Genomic DNA, 25,558 nt, shown 5'->3' with positions numbered 1-25,558 from the left:
AGACTATTCTTTTAAAATGAGTTCGTCAAGAACACAGTTGGAAACGTGTTAAGGGTAAACTTCACACAATCATGAAGTTTTTCTTTACACAGAGAGAGAGATAGATAGATACTTTATTAATCCCAAGGGGAAATTCACATACTCCAGCAGCAGCATACTGATACAAAAAACAATATTAAATTAAAGAGTAATAAAAATGCAAGTGAAAACAGACAATAACTTTGAATAATGTTAACGTTTACCCCATTGGGTGGAATTGAAGAGTCGCGTAGTTTGGGGGAGGAACGATCTCCTCAGTCTGTCAGTGGAGCAGGACAGTGACAGCAGTCTGTCGCAGAAGCTGTTCCTCTGTCTGGAGATGACACTGTTTAGTGGATGCAGTGGATTCTCCCTGATTGATAGGAGCCAGCTGAGCGCCCGTCGCTCTGCCACGGATGTCAAACTGTCTAGCTCCATGCCTACAATAGAACCTGCCTTCCTCACCAGTTTGTCCAGGCGTGAGGCGTCCTTCTTTATGCTGCCTCCCCAGCACACCACCGCGTAGAAGAGGGCACTCGCCACAACCGTCTGATAGAACATCTGCAGCATCTTATTGCAGATGTTAAAGGACGCCAGTCTTCTAAGGAAGTATAGCCGTCTCTGTCCTCTCTTGCACAGAGAATCAGTATTGGCAGTCCAGTCCAATTTATCATACAGCTGCACTCCCAGGTATTTATAGGTCTGTACCCTCTGCACACAGTCACCTCTGATGATCACGGGGTCCAGGAGCGACCTGGGCCTCCTAAAATCCACCAGCAGCTCCTTGGTTTTGCTGGTGTTCAGGTGTAGGTGGTTTGAGTTGCACCATTTAACAAAGTCCTTGATGAGGTTCCTATACTCCTTCTCCTGCCCACTCCTGAGAAGTGTTTTTGAGCCACAGACACTTGGAATAAACTAAGAACGTCTGTGGTAAACAGACTTTAGGGACTTTAAAAACTCCACTTGATGTTTTTTTTTAGAAGAACTAAGTGGATTGGAGTGTGAGCTTTGTTGGGGTGAATGGTCTGTTCTCGTGTAGATTGTTCTAATGTTATAATAAAAACAAGCTCATAAAACTAAAGTACCACTGTTTTATCAGTGTTTTCTCTGCCTTTCTGGATCTAAACTGCCCTTTAACATATTGAATATATATTTGTTCCTCCTTGCACTTTTCATTGTTCATTTTCATAACACAATCCATATTTGTCGTAGGTATGCACTGCTCCCAATTTAAAATTGCCCAACAAATTTAAATAGTGACTTCTGTTTATTTGTGTGTGCACAGTGCATACATAATGGGACTATAATAGGTATCACAAGGTTTTGTGTAATTGAGAGTTTAAAAAAAAAAAACTTGCATCATGTGATACATTTTTTTGGGGCCTATGAAGAATAGGACTACCAAGTTTTAAAAAATATTGTAGATTTCACTATTCAGAGTATGCCAACTAGATTCTTTTATGATTTGTGGGCAATGGAATGGTATTCTTTTTCCATTAAAAACTGGCTTGTTGTAAAGTCCCCAGTGACTTATAGCCAACCCAACCACGAAACATATGCAGATCAATATGTTAGAGGTGGGCGGTATGACCAAAATTCTATATCACGGTATTTTTCTAAATTCTGCCGGTTTCACGGTATTAGACGGTATTTTTTTCCCCATGCATGAGTGGATGTTAACCACATTTTCCACTGCAATTACTGCAGTAGACTGGCTAAGAATAACCTATTAGACTGTTATGAGAATTGTACATCGTACAAAAAGACATTTTAATGTGCACACAAGTATTAATCCAGGTTTGCATGGCCCCATAAAGTGATAGTTTTCAAGGGGGTGGCACTAAAGAGAAGGAATCACATTGCATGACAGATGCAGTCAAAATATAGAACCTTTAATTGAACAAATTTTGCAAAAGCTTAAACTATGATTTTGACAACATATTTTCAACCATCCAAAGAGGCATTTAGACTTAGTAAAATATCCAGAGGTGTTTGTCAAAAGTTGGATTGCACTGAACATGTCTTAGAAAAAGGAATAAATAGTAAATATTTTTTGTAAACCAACTACACTTTCTGTTAATGTTAACAGTCTCTGTCCACTGACACGTTAAAGTGATTTTTTTAAACAATTTTACCATCATTAAACTGCATAATATTTAAACTAATAAAATAAAATACATAATAGTATTACTGATAGTTGCACCATTACTTCAAGGCTTCAAGCCCAGGTGCATTACACAGTATTCACCAAATTAAAATAAAACAAGTGCAATCTTGGTGATGACAATGTCATTACATCTTACCAACTGTACCATCATTTAGGCAGACTGCATTAATATGGACCTTGCTTCAAGCTAAGCTATATACATAAATAATAACTGCAACTTGCATTTATAATGCTGTTTGTGGTATAGCCCTATGGAAGCGCATTAGGGCCACTGTGAAGAAAAAAAAATATGGACACGGAAGAAAAAAAACAAACTATATGTCAAGAATAAATTCAACATGTTGACTATGTCAAGATTAAAGTCAACATTTCCATTTTATTCTCAGTTTATTTTATAATTAAAGTAGAATGTTGTAAACTAAACTTCATCCTAAAATCAATGTTTAATTTACTATATTTTCTCAAACCCCGTCAAGTTAATGCAGCACATCAAATACTTTGTGTTAATCACCACACGATAAACGTCTTTGTGAAATTAAAACTAGTTATTAACTTAGCCGACGGAGTGTTCAGAACTTTAAAAATATCTTCGTTATACATGTTTAATTATGCCATCCATTCAGAGTTGCGCCCATCTCTGAACGAGTCGATAGCACATCGCAGAATGAATACAAACAAAACATACACTAGCAAGTACAAAAACAAGTACAACTTGGCTTGCAGTATTATCCAGTAGTATAGAAACAGTATTTACACATCTGACCTTTTAAAACTAAAGTATCTCCAGGCGATGGATGTGACTCCTTTTTTTCGACAAAAGTTCTTCTGTTCATCACATGTTCAACTTTACTTTTAGTTCACTTTCAGAATGCTCTCTGTCCATTTTCACGGTGCAGAATACCTATGCTACCGCCCACTATTTGGTGGTGTAGCAGTGAAAAAGAGCCCTAGTGCAACAAATCTGTGTTTAGCGGTGTAGCAGTGAAAAAGGTCCCTACTTAAACAGTTTCCCGCTGCGCCACGTTCTGAACGTCGTTTAGGCAATTTAAACCGGTGTTGCGGTATAAGAAAAATCCATATCATAAAAAAAATTAAAAACGGTTTTCGGTATGAACTGGTGTACCGCCCAGCACTACAATATGTGTATATCTGCTCCTTTTCTTACAGCACAAAGTACATTTCTCAGCTAATGACAAAGATAACATTTTTCAGCCCCTGGATGCTTATAAAGGCCCTTCTTTATGTACATTAACCAAGATAGCCTATTCATCAATAAGTGTTCTCTAGTTCTATTGTTTTTTGCAGCAATAAATGGGTGTCTTTTGATAGCCTAATAGGGTCAATGGGGAATTCTGGTACCTATCCCAGCTAACATAGGGTCACAAGGCAAGAACAAACAGTGGACAGGGTGCCAGTCCATCGCATGGCACGCACACACACCCCAGTCATGCAATATGGCCAATTTAGTTCCGCCAGTCCACCAAACCTGCATGTTTTTGGACTGTGGGAAGAAACTGGAACTCCCAGTGGAAACCTTTGCAATTACAGGGAGAACATAAGTGAAAGTGTTTTTACTGTAGTGTAAATGGAGTATCACTTTCTGGGCTAAAATTCTACCACTGGGTTTTCACCTTCTGACGTTTTTCCTCATGATATTGTCATCCTTCCCATCTACCGCCAGGGGTACTCAAAGAATCTGCTATTACTTCTCCATTTTTTCTTCAGGACATTTTTTGCCTTTCTAAAGATAAATATTAAAGTTTTCCTTGGTATCTGTTTTGTAGAACACATCACTGCAGAAAAGCTCCTTGCACCCTGTTGAAGATGGCATACTCTTCATCTCTTAGACCTATGCTTCCTCTTGTAAACTGTTCTTTGTTTTTGCAGCTAAACTAGCCCTTGATTGAAGGCCCTTAAACTTGTTACCATGAACAACTGGTGGCCCTCTTCTTACAATTCAGTTTTAAAATTTCCTGCATCATCAAACAATGGGTCATCCAGTGTGTATTTTGAAAACTGAACTCTACCAACTTTGCTGTTGAAGTTCTACCTCTTTGTTGACCTGTGATACAGCATTCTGTCAGTACTGCTATTATTCTAGTGGTGTAGTTAAGTCATAATTCTCATTCCCTGCCTATGCAATGCTACAATATCTCCCCTTTTACTTGGGCTGTTTGGATCTAAATTCCTTTATGTAAAGTTTTCCACTGGTTCTTTGTTTTATTGTTATTTAATTTCAAATGAGATTTATCATTTCATAAGATTGGTCTCCCTGTTCCTGTACAGAGGCTCCTTATAATTTGTAAACATCCCTTTATGTCATGGCTACATTTTGACAGAATTACTTCTTTTTTTTTTTTTGGTGTGTATATGAACTGAAACAGTTTTAAGTTTTACTAAATGCTGCATTCTTTCATAATTGTTTGCAGAAGTGAAAACATTAGCCCTATATTCTTACATTTATGGCCATAATTTTTTTTAGGGCAGTACAGTTTCAGTACTGGTCCGTAGAAGGGTTCTAAACAAGTTGTTTGTGCTTCTAAGTTGATCAGAAAGAATAAACCGGCGTTCGTGCTTCTTCCGTTAAAGTGTAAATCTCATTTTATTTTAGGACAATGTTTGGGGCAGCATGCCAGGCAGAGCGCACCTGGAAGCGGCACATTGCAGAACAGCTGAAACGGAGAGACAGGCTACAGAGACAAGCTTTTGAAGAAATCATTCAGCAGTGTAAGTATGGATATGTCCCACTCAAGTCCATGAAATGTCTGTTGTCCTCTGTAGTAGGACCCCATGGTGTCTTGATTAGTATGATTTTTTGCTTAGATGGAAAATTCCTTTAATCCCCATTTCAAATGTTCTCATTTATAGATAACCGGCTGTTGGAGAAGTCTGACCTACAGGCCGTTTTATCTGAAAGACTACAGGCAGAGAAATTTGATTCCCAGAACAGACATGACATCAGGTATTTTGCTACAAATCAACAAGGATATTTGCATTTTATTATTACAACTGTTGCATATTATTAGTGTTACTTAATATAAATGTAGTGGTTCTGTTTGATTCATACATTTCTTAAAATTTATATTTCTAGGTCTAATTTTTCAAGAGTAGACTCTTTCTTTGTTACTTTTCTTTGCAATGAGTCCTAGATTAATACCTTTCCCGGAGTAGTGGTGGGATGGGGCACTGATACTATAACAGTTAATCTCTGCCATCTTGTCCCTTATTTGTCTTGTATTATCTAGGAGTGAGTGAGCTATGAAGTAAAGGTTCTCAATACAATACAATACAATAGGATGGGACAATTTTTAGTTCAGATCGCTTTATTGCATAATAGCCTGAAGTTTGTTTAAAACAGCTATGACAGGAGAGCTAAACTGTTTGCCTTCAAACTTGGCAGTTATTAAAGCAATTGACAAACAGCCAAAATCCCAAGTGTCACCGTTCAAATGGTTTGCATATCTTTGTTGACTGAGTGGAGGTTGCATGTTATTTAAGTTTAATGTCTTGCAGTTCTTTAGTCTTTGGTTGGATGTTGCTGTATAAATCCATTCATTTGGAAGTTTGCTGCCTGTCCCGTTAGGACTGATTCATTGACTTTTTCTCTCCGAGGTCCACTGTTCAATGTATGGGTGCTGTTTGCTGCTTGTTAATTACACTATAACTATTTAATGTAGCTGATAGATTTCATGTACTTATTTCAATGATTGTATTTTTATCAGTGAAATTAATTCAGTGTACAGCACGTGGGCTTTAAGGTATTTTTGAAATTAATTTCATTTTGGCCTTTATCATATTTCTAAGCAAAGATGTAGCTTAATTCAAAATAGTTGTTAACTTTCCAATCTGAAACTGAAATCCAGTTTGACTGACCTATGTAGGCTGTGTTGTCGGTGTCTGTGCAGTTTTGAGTTATGTACGATAATATTACGCCTTATACTGGACAAATCCACTGTAATTCACCACCCTTTTATTTAGTGATATATTCTGTTTGCATTGCAAGTCTGTCTTGAATTTTCCTTGGACCCTTTCTTGCATCAGACAAATTAAGTATTTTTTTCATCACATTATTATCTTTGGTGGCCATTTTTGGTCGAAAAGCATTTGTTATACTGAAGTTCACATTTCATTAAAACAAAATCCATTAAACATGATGGTATATAAACGTTTGTCCAGGCCAACAAAAGATATTTATTGTTCTGAAAATTTTGTTACTTCAGTATTCGCTATAACTGGATTTCACCTGCACAATCACAGAAAATCAAATGACGACAGTTATATATGTAACCCATACCTCCAGTACATGCAGTGTACAAATGATCTGTATGAAAAAGTTCTAAACAATAAACATGCAATATCCACAAAGTGTGTCACTTCTTTTGTGGGCCAATAGTGTTTGATTATTGTGGCTTTGTTGAAGATCAGATGACTTTTTTTTTTTTTTTAAGTAATCATGAGTATTTAACATAAAAACATTTTTTTTCCAGAGTGTATTGTTGTTTATTATTATCATTATCAAGTTGACTAGGAATATACAGCTTGAGGAAGCATAAATAAAGTTGCTTCAATATTCTAAATTACTGTTGTGTATAACAGTAGCGTGTATGTCGCCTATATTAAATCTTGTCAATAAAATGGTTACAGGTATTTAAATTTGCATACTGAGAATTTGTAACTCTTATTGAGCAGCATGTACAATAGGTATGCAAAAGTAATTTCAGATTACATTTAGAACACTGAAAATCACCTCACATTTTGTTTGCTTATGTTTCTGTGGTGCTGCATAATATTACATTATTGCCTCCTGCTCACATAGATATTTGTCAGCCCTGCTAATATGAGAGATGGGCTGGCACCTCATCCAGGATTGGTTCCTGCCTTGTGCCCAGTATTCCAAGTCACCCAAGACTGGACAATCGGATGTAAATTAAAGGGTGGAGCATCAAGCCACGGCAGTGGTTAGCAGTGATGTTTCCCAACCCCAGAGCCCTATGTTCCAATCCTGGCTTGTACTTTTTCTCCAGTTTTTTTTTTGCATCTTAAAGATGTGAATGGTATTAACTGCACCCTCTGTGTGGATTTGTGATTTCTGCCTCATATTTAGTGGATCTGAAAATAGATGGATCCATAATTCTTTTCACTTGTATATTTATTGACATCATTACCACACACTAAATATATATAAAAAAAAAAAAAGACATTTTTTTGTTGTCTTTCTGAATCTTAAATTTGATTCTTTGTTTTTGCATATTAAGCTTCAAGGATAGACTTGTGTTTAAAAAGTATTGGTTGATGTTCCAGAATAAGGGGTATTCTTTGTTTTTGTGTGTTAAGCTAATAAGCTTCAAGGATGGACTTGTGTTTATGTATATTAAAAAAAAAAAAAAAAAATAGTGGTTGTCTTTCCAGTTTAAGGGATAGAGATAATGAATATGCAGGGGGCTTAGAATGCATTTGTTTTAATATTTCTGTTCAAGCTGCTGTAGGGTGTTGTGACGATGTGGGTTCACTCCATGCTCCCATCTTGCTTCTGGGGGCCCTTGAACCCGACACCGTCGGTAATGTCATAGATGAGCTAGGCAGTGAGGCACAAAAAAGCAAGGAGATAGTGCAAAAGTACAAAGTGCTTTTATTAAAATCAGCAAAATCAAAACAGTGTTCATATAAATAGTGCAGTGTCTCAAAAATAAGTCATTAAATAAATAATCCCATAAAAACAAGTGAAAGGTGGAGGTTAAAATCCGTTAGAAAAAAAAAAAATCCTTTTATATAAAAAAAAGGGGTTAAAACAATGGCTGGAAGGAAGCTGTCCTTTTAAACAAATCAACCCGGTGCCTTTCTTCTACTGGTGACTCCCCTGCTTCTACCATACAGGCTATGCACCAGGGGAGCCACCCTACCTGTAGCTGACCTTCTCTCTGCCTTCTCCTGCTCATCCGTTCGCCTCACTGATTCCTAACTCCAATAAGCTTAACCAGACCGTGACTTGGGCTCCCCAGTGACAAGGGCGCTCATGCTGGGGCTTTCAAATCCCAAGTCCTGACTCCCACTGCCTTCTTGGCCTTACGTGGTGAGCCATCCTTCTTCCGGTCACTCCCACTCCTCACAAAATGCTCAGCAGGAGCGACCACAATCGACTGCTACCAGGGTGCTGGCAAACACCCAGGGTCATCGCTCAGGTGCCCGTGAGCCTATGCTCACTCGTTCTCGCTCTCTTGTACCGGCTTACCTCTACCTGGTTCCAGCCTCCTTCTCCTCACTCATAACCTCCGTCCTCTTTTTTTTTTTTTTTTTTTTTTTTTTTTTTTTTTTCTCTCTCCCCTTAGCTGCCTTGCGCTTCTATTTATTACGGGAATGTGGACCAGATGTGGCAATTAGCAGCTCCCGGCACCAATTACGGATGCAGACGACTCCTCACCTGTGCACTTAAGTGAGGACCATCTGCATCACGCATCACCAGGGAACTGCTTCGGCCACACATACAACGCCCCTCGCTAAGCTGCAAGTGCAGCGATTATTTATTTTAAAAAATGGCCTTTTTGACGTGAGCTGTGGACCTGCTACACCACAGGTGTATGCAAATTAAATTAGTGCACAAGCAAATTCTTGTAATGTTTTACTTTCATATATGGTCTTATTTCTTTTGTGTGTGTTTTTAATGGCAGTCCAAGCTGTGATGGCGCACGAAGTGAAGCCTTGCTACAGGAAATTGCCCAGCTTAGAATCCGACATCAAGAAGAGCTCACTGAGTTGCACAAGAAGCGTGGGGAGGTAAGGGTCTTGGTAGAACCTACCAGTATGACATTCAGTATTTACTCACTTTGACTTTTTTATTCTTAGAATGGTTTTTAATTTAGTCCTTATAGAGCTTTTTCCCAGGGTTCAGTAATGCAAGGTATTTTACACAACAAAGAGGCATTCATTGTAGTTTCTAAGCTATGGATCACAAAAGTTGTAGCCACTATGTGATATAAATAACTTTATTTGTAATTTAATCTTTTAAATTATAAAGTCTGTGTTTCACTTATAGTGCTACTTCTTTAATTTTCAGCTTGCCCAGAGTGTCATAGAATTGAATAATCAAATGCAGCTAAAGGATAAAGAGATCCAGGCTAATGAACTGAAGTAAGTTTCACAAATCACGATATGTGAGGTAACATTACATTGTCTGATTCTGTTCTTTGTGTTTTTAGTTTAAATATTGTTCAATGTGAGATATGATACATGGAGCAAAAGCTACAAATTTTACGTATGAATTTTCTGCTATAGGTGTGCGTGAACTGTTGACTCCAGTCCTGGAATAAACTGGATTTTTTTTTTTTCTCTCCAGCCATTACTCATGAGCTCACAGGTGGTCATGACATTGAAATAGTTATTCCTTTTTTAATCATTAACAAGTTGCACCTTTTCTTGCTCTGTACCTTGTAAATGATCAAATTTGAATTTGACTAAGAGTAAATTCCATATAATATAGCAAAAATAAATGTTAGAGTTGTAAGTCACATACTGTGGTTTCTTTTCCTATATATGATGTTAGAAATATTCTACTGTTTTAACCAGCGAGCTCATTTAAAAGCAGGGATATTGATTCATTGATTACGAGGCTGGTTGGAACAAAAATGTGCTAACATGTTGATTCTCCTTGATCTATTACTTTAGAAGTGCAACTTGAATTAAACCATTACTCAAAGCAAAATGAACAAATATTCATTTTATACAGATTTTAGGTATGTGATACATTGTTTAGATTGTTGCTTGTACTCTTCCCCCACCAAAGTAGTATCCATGTTCCAGTTTGTGTGAAAACTGGCATGGATAATCAGCATGGCTTGAACATGTTTAGGTCTGTGTCCATTACACTTAAGATTGCTACTCAAGGTCTGTTCTTCTAGGTGTAAAACAGGTGTAATATACTAAAAACTGCCATGTATTCATTAATTGGTTGTCTTTGAAAGGGTTAACGTTCTTTGTATTTGAAGCCTGATCGTGTAGACCTATTGCTAATAACGCAGATAGGCTTTCATGCCTATAGGGAGAGATCTGGGAAACTCCGAGAAAAAAACCCATAAGGGTACCTACAGATCATGCATCTGAACATTACAGCCTCTGTTTGGGTTCTTTCCATCTACAAAAACGTAGAAGTGTGTGATTCCTGGGTAACAAATTTAACCCAGTTCTTGGCTTTCATTATGGTAATTGCTATTGACGCCTCTACCATTTGTGTCTACTTCAGTGCAAGCAGCTGTAGCTTTGGCATATCTTCAGAGACAAGGTCTCAAAATCATGGTTTCTTGCCCTTAGGCTGATCACAGGATTAGCAAGTAAAGACCATGTGGACAATGACTAAATTCAAAGCATATTCTTGGATGATTTAACTTTTGTGCAGAGGAGGTAATCCTGTGAAATTTCTTGGACAAACTCCTTGGCAACTTGGGCAATTTGGCTCTGCATGAATGTCATCTTTTTTTTTAAATATATACCAGTAATGTTGTGTGATATTTTGTGTCTATTGCCATTTATTAGTAGGGTGATGCCAATCTGGATGCTGTCTGCTGTTATATCTGTTCCTGTAATGTTAGTACTCTTTCCCGTCCATACATGGATGTAGAAAGTGTGTACTTCGACATAGTGTGAACTTTGATAACAGTTGTTTGATTTGATACTAATGATACCCAAACGTAGTCTTGTTCTGTGCCAATAAATCATTACTTCATTCTTTGTAGTTTCCTTTGTCTCCAGTACGTAATGGTAAATTTATCCTGTACATATGACCATTGCTTGTGTGTGTAACTTCCATATATTTTTTTTTTTTTAATTTTTGAATAATGTATCCTCCCATGTAATTATAAATTGAACATCGGGAACATGGCTTTGTTTGATATGTTTGGATTACTCAGTCTATCCAGTATTCAAATGTGTGGGTGGGTGTTTGTTTGTGTATGTGTGTGTGTATAAGGCATCATAGCAGTTAAGATCACTTAACATAGGTTAAGCAGATTTTAAATTTTCTTTATTCTACTTATACTGTTTCATTTTTAGAAATATAGACGTAACATGTTTCCATCAGTTTGACAAATGTTGAACTGAAAATTTTTAAATGTAACAAGACTGCTTGTAATTTTTCTCCTTTATATGTTTCCATCAAGCTGTTTGATGCTATTTTCTGCACAAATAGTTCTTAACAAATTCTTTTTTGAAATACAATGGGGAAAAAAATGTAATAAAATTCTAAGTTAATTTTTTACCTTAACATTTTTTTCTTTGGACTCCACTCCTTATTAGATACAAGACTTTACTCATTATTTAATATGAATACACTAATATGAGTGGTGATAAACGATTTGAGCCTGACCTATTAAACACCAGTAACCAAACCAGTTTTTTCAGCATAATCACAATGCACACTAATATACTTGTTCACAAACTTTTTGTTTTTTTTTTGTTTGCCCGCCCCTCACTTTTGCCTTCCTTGTGTAGCTACAGTTGCTAGTCTCACAGAGTCGGGTCTTGTGTTAAGTGTAGTATGGGCCCGAAAGACTTCCTTCTCTCTTTTCTACTCTCAAATGTTTTAATCTGGCTGTTTGCCTTTCTTTCTCATAGGTGGGTGTTGAATTGAATTTAGTTTTGTTAAGTTTGACTTGATTATATTGAATATTGCATGCTTTTAATAAGTTCAATAAAAGATAAAGTAGGGGTAGGCGGTATGACCAAAATTCTATATCACGGTATTTTTCTAAATTATCCCGGTTTCACGGTATTCGACGGTATTTTTTTCCCCATGCATGAGTGGATGTTAACCACATTTTCCACTGCAATTACTGGCTAAGAATAACCTATTCCACTGTCAAGAGTATTGTACATTGTACAAAAAAAAATTTTAATGTGCACACAGGTATTAATACAGTTTTGCATTGCCCCATAAAGTGATAGTTTTCAAGGGGGTGGCACTAATGAAGAGAAGGTATCACATTGCATGACAGATGCAGTCAAATTATAGAACCTTTTTATTGAACAAATTTTGCAAAAACAAACTATAATTTTGACAACATATTTTCAACCATACAAAGAGGTATTTAGACTTAGTAAAATATCCAGAAGTGCTTGTCAAAAATTGTATTGCACCGAATATGTCTTAGAAAAGGAATAAATAGTAAATATTTTTTGTAAACCAACTACACTTTCTGTTAATGTTAACAATCTCTGTCCACTGACATGTTAAAGTGACTTTTTAAACAACTTTATCCTCGTTAAACTGCATAATATTTAAACTAATAAATAATAACAATAAAATAAATAATAGTATTATTACTGATAGTTGCACTATTACTTCAAGACTTCAAGCCCAGGTGCATTACACAGTATTCACCAAATTAAAATAAAACCAGTGCAACTTGGTGATGACATCTTTACCAACTGAACCATCATTTAGGCAAACTGCATTAATATGGACTTTGCTTCAAGCTAAGCTATACTGGGAAGAAAAAAACAAACTATATGTCGAGAACAAAGTCAACATTACCACTTTATTCTCGCCGTTTATGTCGAGATTAAAGTCGACATTTCCACTTTATTCTCATAGTTTACTTCATAATTAAAGTAGAATGTCGTAAACTAAACTTCTTCCTAAAATCAATGTTTAATCAATTACTTAATTTACCCTGTCATAAATTAATGCAGCATATTAAATGCTTTGTGTTACGTTCCCCGACCCAGTGGTTAATCTCTACGCTTCTTAAACTGACTTCCTCCGCACTAAGAGAAGACAGCGATCACCATACAGAATCCATTCACTTCATGATATTCCTGCTTTCTGAAAATTTAGAATGCTAAGATAAATACTTTGATATAATTTTCATGATGAAATGCATTAAAGCAGGTATTACACTTGCACGGTAGTGAGGCGGTAGTGCTGCTCCCTCGCAGTAAGGGGTCCCCAGGTGTATGTTCAGTGTAGAGAACTTTATGGCAGGTGTGACGAGGCTCCAAAAAACTGGATGTATGAATAGCTATCGCACAGGTTTAACTTAAATATTGTGTAAATGTTGGGTTTGTGATCTGCTGGTCGGAGACAAGAACACAGAATTCAATGCATGTTCTTCTGAGTGGGCTTTCTTTATTGCATGCATGCTGTCTCTATCTGACGTGCCAAAACCCCAGTTCCTATCCTTCCTTTTTCTTTCACCACATAACCATTCACCACACAATAAACGTCTTTGTGAAATTAAAACTAGTTATAAACTTAGCCCACAGAGTGTTCAGAACTTTAAAAATATCTTCGTTATACGTTTAATTATGCCATCCATTCAGAGTTGCGCCCATCTCTGAACGAGTCACCAGCACATCGCAGGATGAATACAAGCAAAACATACACTAGCAGGGTCAATATAGCACAACAAAACCCCACATCCTACATGATTTTGAAAGGAAACTGAAGCACGCCAAATAAACCCACCAGAAAAACATGCAAATGCAAGGCAGGCATGCCGCCGTGCCCCCATATGATTAATGCATGCTTTAATGCATTTCACCATGAAAATTATATTAAGTATTTATCTTAGCATTCTAAATGTTCAGAGAGCAGGAAGATCATGAAGTGAATGTATTGTGTGCGGCGATCGCTGCCGGCGCCTCCTCTTAGTGCAAGAAGAAGTCAGTTTAAGAAGCTCGGGGAACACTTAACACAAAGCATTTAATGTGCTCTATAACTTTATGACGGGGTTTGAGAAAATCTAGTAAATTCAATATTCATTTTACGATGAAGTTTAGTTTACGATGTTCTACTTTAATGACAAATTACGAGAATAAAGTCAACATGTCAACTTTTATTCTCGTCATAAGCGTCAAGATTAAAGTGGAAATGTCGAGAATAAAGTCAACATGTCGTCACACTATTACACAGTACCCAGGTACATTACACTGTATTGAAAACAAATAAAACAAGTACAACTTGGCTTGCAGTATTATCTAGTAGTATAGAAACAGTATTTACACATCTGACCTTTTAAAACTAAAGTATCTCCAGGCGACGGACGTGACTTCTTTTTTTTGGCAAAAGTTCTTCTGTTCATCATGTTCAACTTTATCGTCGGCTTCAGTTTTGGAATGCTACCTATTTGGTGGTGTAGCAGTGAAAAAGAGCCCTAGTGCAACAAATCTGTGTTTAGCGGTGTAGCAGTGAACAAGGTCTCCACTTGAACAGTTTCCCGCTGCGCCACGTTCTGAACGTCGTTTAGGCAATTTAAACCGGTGTTGCGGTATAAGAAAAATTCATATCATAAAAAAAATAAAAAATGGTTTTCGGTATGAACCGGTATACCGCCCAGCACTAAGATAAAGTACATGTGGTGGTAATTTTGGTCACTCTGACTGATTTATTCACTTGAAATTGTGAATTCTTTCCTTGCGAGTACAGTCTGAATTGGGGGGAAAAACAAGGCAAGGTGCCATGTATGGCTTAAAAAAAAATATATTTTTGATTCTAATCACTATCAGTTTGGCCATCTTCCTGAGTGAGGTCTTTACTACGAACCTTGGGAGAACAGAGGAAACAAAACTTAAGTGAATTTGAACTTAATATATTCCTGACATTGGTGGAGTTGCAGCTAAGGGATGTTACTGAATAGAGGGTATTTTTTCCTCTGTGTTTAAGGCCCCAGTTAATTTAAATATGTTAATAATCAAAAGATTAGGCATATGGTGATGCAGTGATAGCACTGCTGCCTGTTGCAAGTAGTCCAGGTGGTTGCACCCTGCATGAAATTTGCATGTGGTCTGTGTTGGTTTACTCCAGTTTCCTCTCACAGTCCAAAGACATACAGTTTAAGTAAATTGCCAATGCTAAATTAGCCTCTGGGGTGTGTCTGTCTGTCTATTCACCCTGTGATGGGGTGGCATTCTGTCTAGGAATTGCTTCTGCCTGTACGTGTTGCTTGCAGGGATAGGTTCCAGCTGCCCCTTGCCCTAGATATGTATGTTTAAATGACAAATGAATCAATGAATATTATTATATGCCCTACCTAAACTAAATTTCTCTTTTATGTCACCTTTGATTTAAAAAGATAGATTATGCATTTACAGATTAGTTTACTGCTTCAGGTTTAGCTAAGGAGAGATTTCAATTTGTAGATTTTTGTCCACAGTATTTTCCTCTTTTACATATATGAGAGCTGGACCTCAATAATCAACACGAGTGATTGAAATAGCAGCAGAGTATCTGCCAGCATGCACTGCCATTGACAGCATTGCAGTCTGAGCAAACCTCTGTCACGTGTCACACAACTGTGACAAAAAAACAAAAATGTGGTATGTCTCTTTGATAAAGCAAATAACAAAAAACTCCAATTTTCAAATCCGTTAATACATTTGCACTTTATTTTAATAATTTAAAAATGTACACAATTATCACTCAAGTGCTTATTTTGCCACAATTAAAATACACGGACAAACATAACTTATTGTTTTCTATCATTTAAATATTAATGGCTGTTGTGTACTTTTTGTAATTTTCAAAGTTTTAAATACGTTAATGTGAGACTTTATAATGTATATTTATACCATAAACAATTTACTGTATATGTCATGGGATGTGCTATAAATATGTATCAGTATGTTTTAAAACTGTAAAAATGCTTTGTTTGTCAGGCCCCAACCCAGCCTAAATGTCAAGGTCCACCCATGTGTGGTGGTGTCTTTACTGCAGTATACAGTACATAATGGTCAATAAAGAAACATTTTAAATTCAAATCTTACATTTTTAAAAACACCTAATAGAAATTTTAATCAGTAAAGCATAATAATAAACTACAGTATTAGTCAATAGCCTTGGCATTAATCTTAAATGTATTATGGCCCATCCTCAAGAATAAAGTTCCCATCCATCTGCAGTGTTATTTATATAGGCAGATTTATGTAGTTTTGAGCCAGTTTTTTGAACAGTATTGGGGACACTGCACCAAAATTGGGATGTCAAAGTAAAAAAAAAAAATCAGTTCATAAACACTGCTGTGCTGAGCAGCTGTTTTTGTGATACCACTTAAAGCAAATTCCACCATGCTCCTGCATTCCTCTAGACACCATCCGTGAAATGGTCGCCTCAGCCAGCCAAATCCATTTGACTTTCACTTTAGTCATGTATACAAGCAGGAGTAGCGCAATTGTTTACAAAAAACGTTTTTAGCCTCTCAAACAACAAACATCACATCCCTGCTTCAAATGCAACAGTTTACAGGCTTACACTGATTGTTTCCATAATTTAGTAATAAAATTCTTTAAGAAATAGAGCTATGCCCACTGGTAGCTTATGAGAATCAACTGTCAAAAGCCAGAATTAACTAGTAGTGCATTCATAATGTGGACTGTAGAATTGATAACATGAAAGATGAGTATTGAAACAATTTTTAAAATGTTAGAATTAACACTTAATGCTTTGATTCTTTTTACAACTCTATTGCAGTTTGTTGTGCAAATTACATTACAAAAATCTGCAGTCACTGCAAATTTCCTTTTGATGGAAATTGGATGTGGCTGTGTAGAATCTTAATTGTAACATCCCAAAGAGATGGCATGACATGGCATAGGGATGACTGCGAGATTTCTTACTGGTTAGGCATGCTGATAAGCAACCATCGCCAGTTACCCTCATCCATCCATCCATCCTTCCATCCATCCTCTTCCGCTTATCCAAGGTCGGGTCGTGGGGGCAGCAGCTTGAGCAGAGATGCCCAGACTTCCCTCTCCCTGGCCACTTCTTGTAGCTCTTCCGGGGGAATCCCGAGGCGTTCCCAGGCCAGCCGGGAGACATAGTCCCTTCAGCGTGTCCTGGGTCTTCCCCGGGGCCTCCTCCCGGTTGGACATGCCCGGAACACCTCACCAGGGAGGTGTCCAGGAGGCATCCTGATCAGATGCCCGAGCCACCTCATCTGACTCCTCGCGATACGGAGGAGCAGCGGCTCTACTCTGAGCCCCTCCCGCATGACTGAGCTTCTCACCCTATCTTTAAGGGAGAGCCCAGACACCCTGCGAAGGAAACTAATTTCAGCCGCTTGTATTCGCGATTTCGTTCTTTCGGTCACTACCCATAGCTCATGACCATAGGTGAGGGTAGGAGCGTAAATCGACTGGTAAATTGAGAGCTTCGCCTTGCGGCTCAGTTCCTTTTTCACCACGACAGACCGATGCACAGCCCGCATTACTGCGGATGCCGCACCGATCCGCCTGTCAATCTCATGCTACATTCTTCCCTCACTCGTGAACAAGACCCCGAGATACTTGAACTCCTCCACTTGAGGCAGGATCTCGCTACCAACCCTGAGAGGGCACTCCACCCTTTTCCAGCTGAGGACCATGGTCTCAGGTTTGGAGGTGCTGATTCCCACCCCAGCCGCTTCACACTCAGCCGCAAACCGATCCAGAGAAAGCTGAAGATCACGGCCTGATGAAGCAAACAGGACAACATCATCTGCAAAAAGCAGTGACCCAATCCTGAGTCCACCAAACCAGACCCCCTCAACGCCCTGGCTGCTCCTAGAAATTCTGTCCATAAAAGTTATGAACAGAATTGGTGACAAAGGGCAGCCCTGGCGGAGTCCAACTCTCACTGGAAACGGGTTTGACTTACTGCCGGCAATGTGGACCAAGCTCTGGCACTGATCGTACAGGGACCGAACAGCCCATATTAGGGGGTCATACTCTCGGAGTACCCCCCACAGGATTCCCAGAGGGACATGGTCGAACGCCTTTTCCAAGTCCACAAAACGCATGTAGACTGGTTGGGCAAACTCCCATGCACCCTCCAGGACCCTGCTAAGGGTGTAGAGCTGATTCACTGTTCCACGACCAGGACGAAAACCACACTGTTCCTCCTGAATCTGAGGTTCGACTATCTGACAGACCCTCCTCTCCAGGACCCCCGAATAGACTTTTCCAAGGAAGCTGAGGAGTGTGATCCCTCTGTAGTTGGAACAAAACCTCCGGTCCCCCTTCTTAAAGAGGGGGACCACCACCCCAGTCTGCCAATCCAGAGGCGATGTTGCAGAGACGTGTCACCCAAGACAGTCCTACAACATCCAGAGCCTTGAGTAACTCCGGGCGTATCTCATCCACCCCCATGCCCTGCCACCAAGGAGTTTTTTGACCACCTCGGTGACCTCAGTCCCAGAGATGGGGGAGCCCACCTCCGAGTTCCCAGGCTCTGCTTCCTCATTGGAAGACATGTTAGTGGGATTGAGGAGGTCTTCGAAGTACTCATCCCACCGACCCACAACGTCCCGAGTCGAGGTCTGCAGCTCACCATCCCCACCATATACAGTGTTGACATTGCACTGCTTCCTCCTCCTGAGACGCCGGACCAGAATCTCCTCAAAGCCGTCCAAAAGTCGTTCTCCATGGCCTCCCCAAACTCCTCCCATGCCAGAGTTTTTGCCTCGGCAACCATCAAAGCCGCATTCTGCTTGGCGTGCCGGTACCCATCAGCTGCCTCCAGAGTCCCACAGGACAAAAGAGTCCTGTAGGACTCATTCTTCAGCTTGATGGCATCCCTCACCGCCGGTGTCCACCAATGGATTCGGGGATTGCCGTCACGACTGGCACCGACCACCTCATGGCCACAGCTCTGGTCAGCTGCCTCAACAATAGAGGCACGGAACACGGCCCATTCGGACTCAATGTCCCCCACCTCCCTCGGGATGTGGTCGAAGTTCTGCCGGAGGTGGGAGTTGAAGCTACTTTTGACAGGTGGCTCCCTGCCAGACGTTCCCAGCAGACCCTCACAACACGTTTGGGCCTACCAGGCCTGACCGGCATCATCCCCCACCATCGAAGCCAACTCACCACCAGGTGGTGATCAGTTGACAGCTCTGCCCCTTTCTTCATCCGTGTGACCAAGACATGTGGCCACAAGTCTGACGACACGACCACAAAGTCAATCATCGAACTGAGGCCTAGGGTGTCACAGTGCCAAGTGCACATATGAACACCCCTATGCTTGAACATGGTGTTCCGTGACGAGCACAGAAGTCCAATAACAAAACGCAACTCGGGTTCAGATCAGGGGGGCCATTCCAGGTCTCACTGTCATTGCCCACGTGAGCATTGAAGTCTCCCAGCAGAACGAGGGAGTCCCCAGAAGGTATACCGTCTAGCACCCCCTCCAGGGACTCCAAAAAGGGTGGGTATTCCAAAGTGTTGTTCGGTGCATACGCACAAACAACAGTTGGGACCCGTCCCCCCACCCGAAGGCGGAGGGAGGCTACCCTCTCGTCCACTTGGGTTAACCCCAATGTACAGGCTCCTTTAACCGCCACCTTATAAAGGTGGAGGAGTTTGCGTGTCCCAATGATCCTAGGAGCTCTGTTGTCCGGGGCTTTATGCCCCTGGTAGGGCCACCCAAGGCAAACTGATCCTAGATGAGGGATGAGACAAAGAGCGGTTAAACAAACCTTCTATGATGAATGAAAACTTTGGACGGCGTTTTCCCTTGCCCGGACGCGGGTCACCGGGGCCCCCCCTCTGGAGCCAGGCCTTGAGGTGGGGCTCGATGCCGAGCGCCTGGTGGCCGGGCCTGCACCCATGGGGCTCAGCCGGGCACAGCCCAAAGAGGCAATATGGAACCCCCTTCCCATGGGCTCACCACCTGTGGGAGGGGCCAAGGAGGTCCGGTGCAGTGTGAGTTGGGTGGTGGCCGAAGGCAGGGACCTTGGCGGTCTGATCCTCGGCTACAGAAACTGGCTCTTGGGACGTGGAATGTCACCTCTCTGAAGGGGAAGGAGCCTGAGCTAGTGCGCGAGGTCGAGAGGTTCTGGCTAGATATAGTTGGGCTCACCTTGACGCACAGCTTGGACTCTGGAACCAATCTCCTTGAGAGGGGCTGGACTCTCTACCACTCTGGAGTTGCCCCCGGTGAGAGGTGCCGAGCCGGTGTGGGTATACTTATTGTCGCCCGACTTGGAGCTTGTACATTGGGGTTTACCCCAGTGGACAAGAGGGTAGCCTCCCTCCGCCTTCGGGTGGGGGGAACAGGTCCTAACTGTTGTTTGTGCGTATGCGCCGAACAGCAGTTTGGAATACCCACCCTTTTTGGAGTCCCTGGAGGGGTTGCTAGAGGGCATACCTTCTGGGGACTCCCTCGTTCTGCTGGGAGACTTCAATGCTCACTTGTGCAATGACAGTGAGACCTGGAATGGCCCCCCTGATCTGAACCCGAGTGGTGTTTTGTTATTGGACTTCTGTGCTCGACACGGATTGTCCATAACGAACACCATGTTCAAGCATAGGGGTGTTCATACGTGCACTCGCCAGTTACCCTACAATTATTAAAACTTATGACAAAACATGGGGCACATAATTTCTAGGTCATGGTCTCTGTAATCTAGTCTCCAGCTCGGCTCACTACTCCAAGAGGATGGATTGAAGAAGCATAAGTTGACTTATAAGCCAGTTATTATTACTAGCCAAAAAATCAGTGATCCCTTATGCCTGCTATTGGTTATACCCTCAGAAAGTAGCCAATTCTGTCATTGACAGTTATGTCCTACAAAAAGCAGCACACCCTTTTTATGGATAAAATAAATAGGCTACACACTACGGTAAATAATGTTAAGTGTGTTATCACCAATGGTGAGGACCTGTGTATTGAGAGAACATGTCAGTTACCTGTAGCATAATTAGTTCAGGATCATTGGAATGTGGCTGACACTTCATTTAAATGTATAGTAAAACAAGATTTTCTCTGCACTTTATTGTCCAGGGGACACTAAATTGCGAACACCAAAAAAAATCTGCATAATACTTACAGAATTACTGTACAATTAATATAGTTTTCACATTCAAGTTCATGTTCCCCAAGTGTAAGAACATTAGTGATTCTCCGATAGATTGGTTGCTAATTGAAATCGGCTGATTTTCGCTACAAATTCAAACATTCCTATTAATGCGGCCCTCTTTCAAGAAAATACGAGGTTTCTAAACTCTCTTGGGACCTCCCACAGATGCACAACATGCCGACGAGCATCCTGAAGTGCAATTATCGTGTCTGTGGAAGAAATTTTATCCATTGCCGGGGCAACAGCAGGCTCACAGCTCTTCTGCGGCTCTTCACTGAAGCAAACAGAAAAATTGTCGATTGGTGATGCAAGTAACATTGTAAATGCAGGAAACTGGATTACTTGGCCACTAACCTGGCCCCAATCCTGCCTGACTGCTGTGTCTGTGTATAGGAGAATGGCAGATCATGCGACAATAAATAATTGCTGTTCCAGTTTCAAGCTGAATAAAGTTGGTTTTGCTAAAGTACCGAGACTCAGCCTCATGTTTTGGGGTGCAAGACAGGGACTTATAGCACGACCACAATCTTTTATGATTTGCTTCTGTGGGGCATCACTGCAGTGTTGTGAGCCTGCTGTTGCCCTGCCCCGGCAACGGGCAATCTTCCACAGACGCAGCAACCGTGCTTTGGGACGCACTTTGGCATGTCACTCCGTTCGGTGTTGGGTGGGGAGGATCCCAAAAGAGTTCAGAAACCTCACAATATGAAGAACAAGAAAAGGATGATTCGGCTTCTGATTGATAACTGTGCTGCCCACAACATGCTTCTACATTTAGATAATGTTTGCGTTGAATTCCTCCTACCCAATTGCACAGCAGTGCTTCAGCCATTGGAGTTGGGCATCATTCGCCCCATATTATTGCAAGGAAATGCTGAGAAAAATTCTCGTCAGCATAATATATAGACGGGAGGAGATTAAAATTAACGTGAAAGAAGCTACTGAAATAATTGCAAATGCCTGGACGCAAGTTAAAGAAAGCAGTATAGTAACAAATACAGAATCTCATTACTATGAAATTTTCATTAAGAAATATTTTTTAGGTCCTTGGCAGTTTGTTGTAACAGAATTTTTACCTGTATTTACACTTGAATTGGTAATCTAGCTAGTACACTCAGAAAAATGGAAAAAAAAACCCTGCAAATATTGTTACACATATTTTTACAGCAAAAGAGAGGCTGAGGTGGAATCAATGATTAAAACCTGTAAGTGCGTGAATATTTACATTTAAGCAGTGTTTAACTGCCATTATCAGTTAATTAAAATCATTGTGCGACTTTTTGTTAGACAAATGGTAAAAACTTTTTTTTTTCTTGTAGTTAGGCTTTTGTTTCACTTAAAATGGGTTATATAGAAAATAATTAAACTATGACAGCTTGTAATTATGAGAAGCATTTCTTTTATGCCATTTGCATTATATATATTTTCTTCATATTTTATTACTACGTTTAAAATTGTATGAAATAAAATTTTCATAGAAAGGCTTAACATAGTGCTGGGCGGTATACCTGTTCATACTGAAAACTGTTTTTAATTTTTTGTTATATGGATTTTTCTTATACCGCAACACCGGTTTAAATTGCCTAAACAGCATTCGGAATGTGGCGCACCGGGAAACTGTTTAAGGGGGACCTTTTTCACTGCAACACCGCTAAACAAGCATACAACGGAGTACATGCGTTAGTGGAGGTATTGTGCGGTGAAAATGGACAGAGAACATTCTGAAACTGAAGCTGTAGCAGACGATAAAGTTGAACATGATGACACAGAAGAACTTTTGCTGGAAAAAGGAGTCACGTCTGTTGTTTGGAGATACTTTGGATTTAAAAGATCGGATGTGGACCATTATGTTCAAATATGTGAATACTGTTTCTATACTACTGGATAATACTGCAAGCCAAGTTGTACTTGTTTTATTTTTTTTCAATACTGTGTAATGTACCTGGGTACTGTGTAATAGTGTGACAATATGTTGACTTTATTCTCTACATTTACTAGATTTTCTCAAACGCTGTCATAAGTTATATAGCACATTAAATGCTTTGTGTTGTGTTCCTGGAGCCATGTTAATCACTACATGCTTCTTAAACTGAGACAGCACACAGAATACATTAATTTCATGATATTCCTGCTCCCTAAACATTTAGAATTCTAAGATTAAATACTTGATATAATTTTCATGATGAAATGCATTAAAGCATGTATTAATCATGTGGGGGCACAGTGGTGTGAAGGTTGCACTGCTGCCTCACAGCAATGGGGGTGTTCCCTGCTTTGAATTTCCATGTTTTTCTGGTGGGTTTACTTGCCGTGCTTCAGTTTCCTTTCAAAGTCCTGTGGGATGGCGGGTTTTGTTATGCTATATTAACCCTGCTAGTGTATGTATTGCTCGTATTCACCCTGCGATGTGCTGGTGCCACGTTCAGGATTTCCTCCTGCCTTGCACACAGTGCATGCTGGGATGGGCGCAACCCTGAATGGATGGCATAACTAAACATGTATAACGAAGATTTTTTTTTTTTTTTTTAAGTTCTGAACACTCCGTGGTCTAAGTTTTTATAACTAGTTTCAATTTCACAAGGACGTTTATCGTGTGGCGATTGGTTATGTGGAGAAAGAAAAAGGAAGGATAGGAACTGGGGGTTTTGTACGTCAGAAAGAGACAGCACGCATGCAATAAAGAAAGCCCGCTCAGAAGAACATCCATTGAATTCTGTGTTCGTGTCTTCGACCACCAGATCACAAACCCAAAATTTACACAATATTTAAATTAAACCTGTGCGATACCCATTCATACATCCAGTTTTTTGGAGCCTCATCACACCTGCCATAAAATTCTCTACACTGAACGTATACCTGGGGACTTCTTACTGCGAGGGAGCAGCACTACCGCCACACTACCATGCTTGTTCAATACGTACTTTAATGCATTTTATCATGAAAATGATCTTAGCATTCTACATTTTCAGAGAGCAGGAATATCATAAAGTGAATGTATTCTGTGCGGTGATCGAGGAGGAAGTCCGTTTAAGAAACGCGTAGTGATTAACAACTGGGTCGGGGAACACAACACAAAGCATTTAATGTGCTACATAACTTGTGATGGGGTTTGAGAAAATCTAGTGAATTAAACATTGATTTTAGGATTAAGATTTGTTTACGACATTCTGCTTTTAATGACAAAATAAACTGAGAATAAAGTGGAAATGTCGACTTTAATCTTGACCATATAGTTTTTTGGGTTTTTTTTTCTTCACTGTGGCCCTAATACGTTTCCGTAGGGCTATACCACAAATAGCATTATAAATGCAAGTTGCAGTTTTATTATTTATGTATATAGCTTAGCTTGAAGCAAGGTCCATATTAATGCAGTTTGCCTTAATGATGGTTCAGTTGGTAAAGATGTCATCACCAAGTTGCACTTGTTTTATTTTATTTTAAATACTGTGAATACTATGTAATGCACCTGGGTTTCAAGTCTTGGAAGTAATAGTATTATTACTGGAAGTTGTACTATTATTTATTTTATTATTAATTAGTTTAAATATTATGCAGTTTAATGATGGTAAAGTTGTTTAAAAAGTCACTAACATGTCAGTGGACATAGATTGTTAACATTAACAAAGTGTAGTTGGTTTACAAAAAATAATTACTGTTTATTCCTTTTCTAAGACATGTTCAGTGCAATAAAACTTTTGACAAGCACCTCTGGATATTTTAATAAGTCTAAATGCCTCTTTGGATGGTTGAAAATATGTTGTCAGAATTTTAGTTTAAGTTGTTTGCAAACATTGTTCAATAAAAAGGCTCTATATTTTGACTGCATCTGTCATGCAATGAGATTCCTTCTCTTCATTACTGCCACCCCCTTGAAAACTATCACTTTATGGGGCCATGCAAACCTGTATTAATACTTGTGTACACATTAAAATGTTTTTTTGTACAATGTACAATTCTCATGAGAGTGGAATAGGTTATTCTTAGCCAGTAATTGCAGTGGAAAATTTGGTTAACATCCACTCATGCATAGGGGAAAAAAATACCGTCCAATGCCGTGAAACCGGTATAATTTTGAAAAATACCGTGATATAGAATTTTGGTTATGCCGCCCAGCACTAGTTTAACATTTCGTATTACGCAGTTCACAGTGATACGCCACATGTCAGTACTTAGCACTGGTGGTCATTTTGTTGATTACATACATGGGGGGGGGGGGGGGGGAGAGAGAGTTTATGGCAGTCTTGGTGCAATGCTAGAGAAGTTGTAAAGGAAAAAATTGTTTCTACAAGAAAACTGAATCAATTCCATATTACATAAATGCTAATTAAGTTGTCTTTGAGTGGCATTAAAAACAAAATAAGTCTCTTAAAGTTCTCTATTTTAACTAGCCAGTCTGCCTGCTGGCTTACATTGCTGACTGCCTTAATATAATGATAAAATTCTGTGAAATAGTAGTGCAATGATTATCCCTTCCCATAATTCAAGTTTGCAGTATCTTTGCTATTTATGCAAAGAACACAACATAAAGTAAATGCATGATGTCTGCTTTTAAGCA

At 39.6% G+C, this 25,558-nt stretch overlaps 1 protein-coding gene across 3 annotated transcripts in view; it reads left to right on the top strand.

The window, feature by feature from the left end:
- The window catches only part of atg16l1 (ATG16 autophagy related 16-like 1 (S. cerevisiae)), a 73,253-nt gene that overhangs the window by 4,115 nt on the left and 43,580 nt on the right, over positions 1-25,558 (top strand). For all 3 annotated transcript variants that reach the window (XM_051923581.1, XM_028794801.2, XM_028794800.2), the window contains exons 2-5: positions 4,797-4,912; positions 5,054-5,147; positions 8,851-8,956; positions 9,237-9,310. In XM_051923581.1, the coding sequence (XP_051779541.1) occupies positions 4,801-4,912; positions 5,054-5,147; positions 8,851-8,956; positions 9,237-9,310 (386 nt within the window). In that variant the 5' untranslated portion in view covers positions 4,797-4,800. The remainder of the gene's footprint in view (positions 1-4,796; positions 4,913-5,053; positions 5,148-8,850; positions 8,957-9,236; positions 9,311-25,558) is intronic.

This window comes from Erpetoichthys calabaricus, chromosome 2 (assembly GCF_900747795.2).
Source record: "Erpetoichthys calabaricus chromosome 2, fErpCal1.3, whole genome shotgun sequence".
Taxonomy (NCBI): Eukaryota; Metazoa; Chordata; class Cladistia; order Polypteriformes; family Polypteridae; genus Erpetoichthys; species Erpetoichthys calabaricus.
The sequence above is the reverse complement of the archived record's forward strand: the minus strand, read 5'-3'. Positions and strand labels throughout refer to the sequence as shown.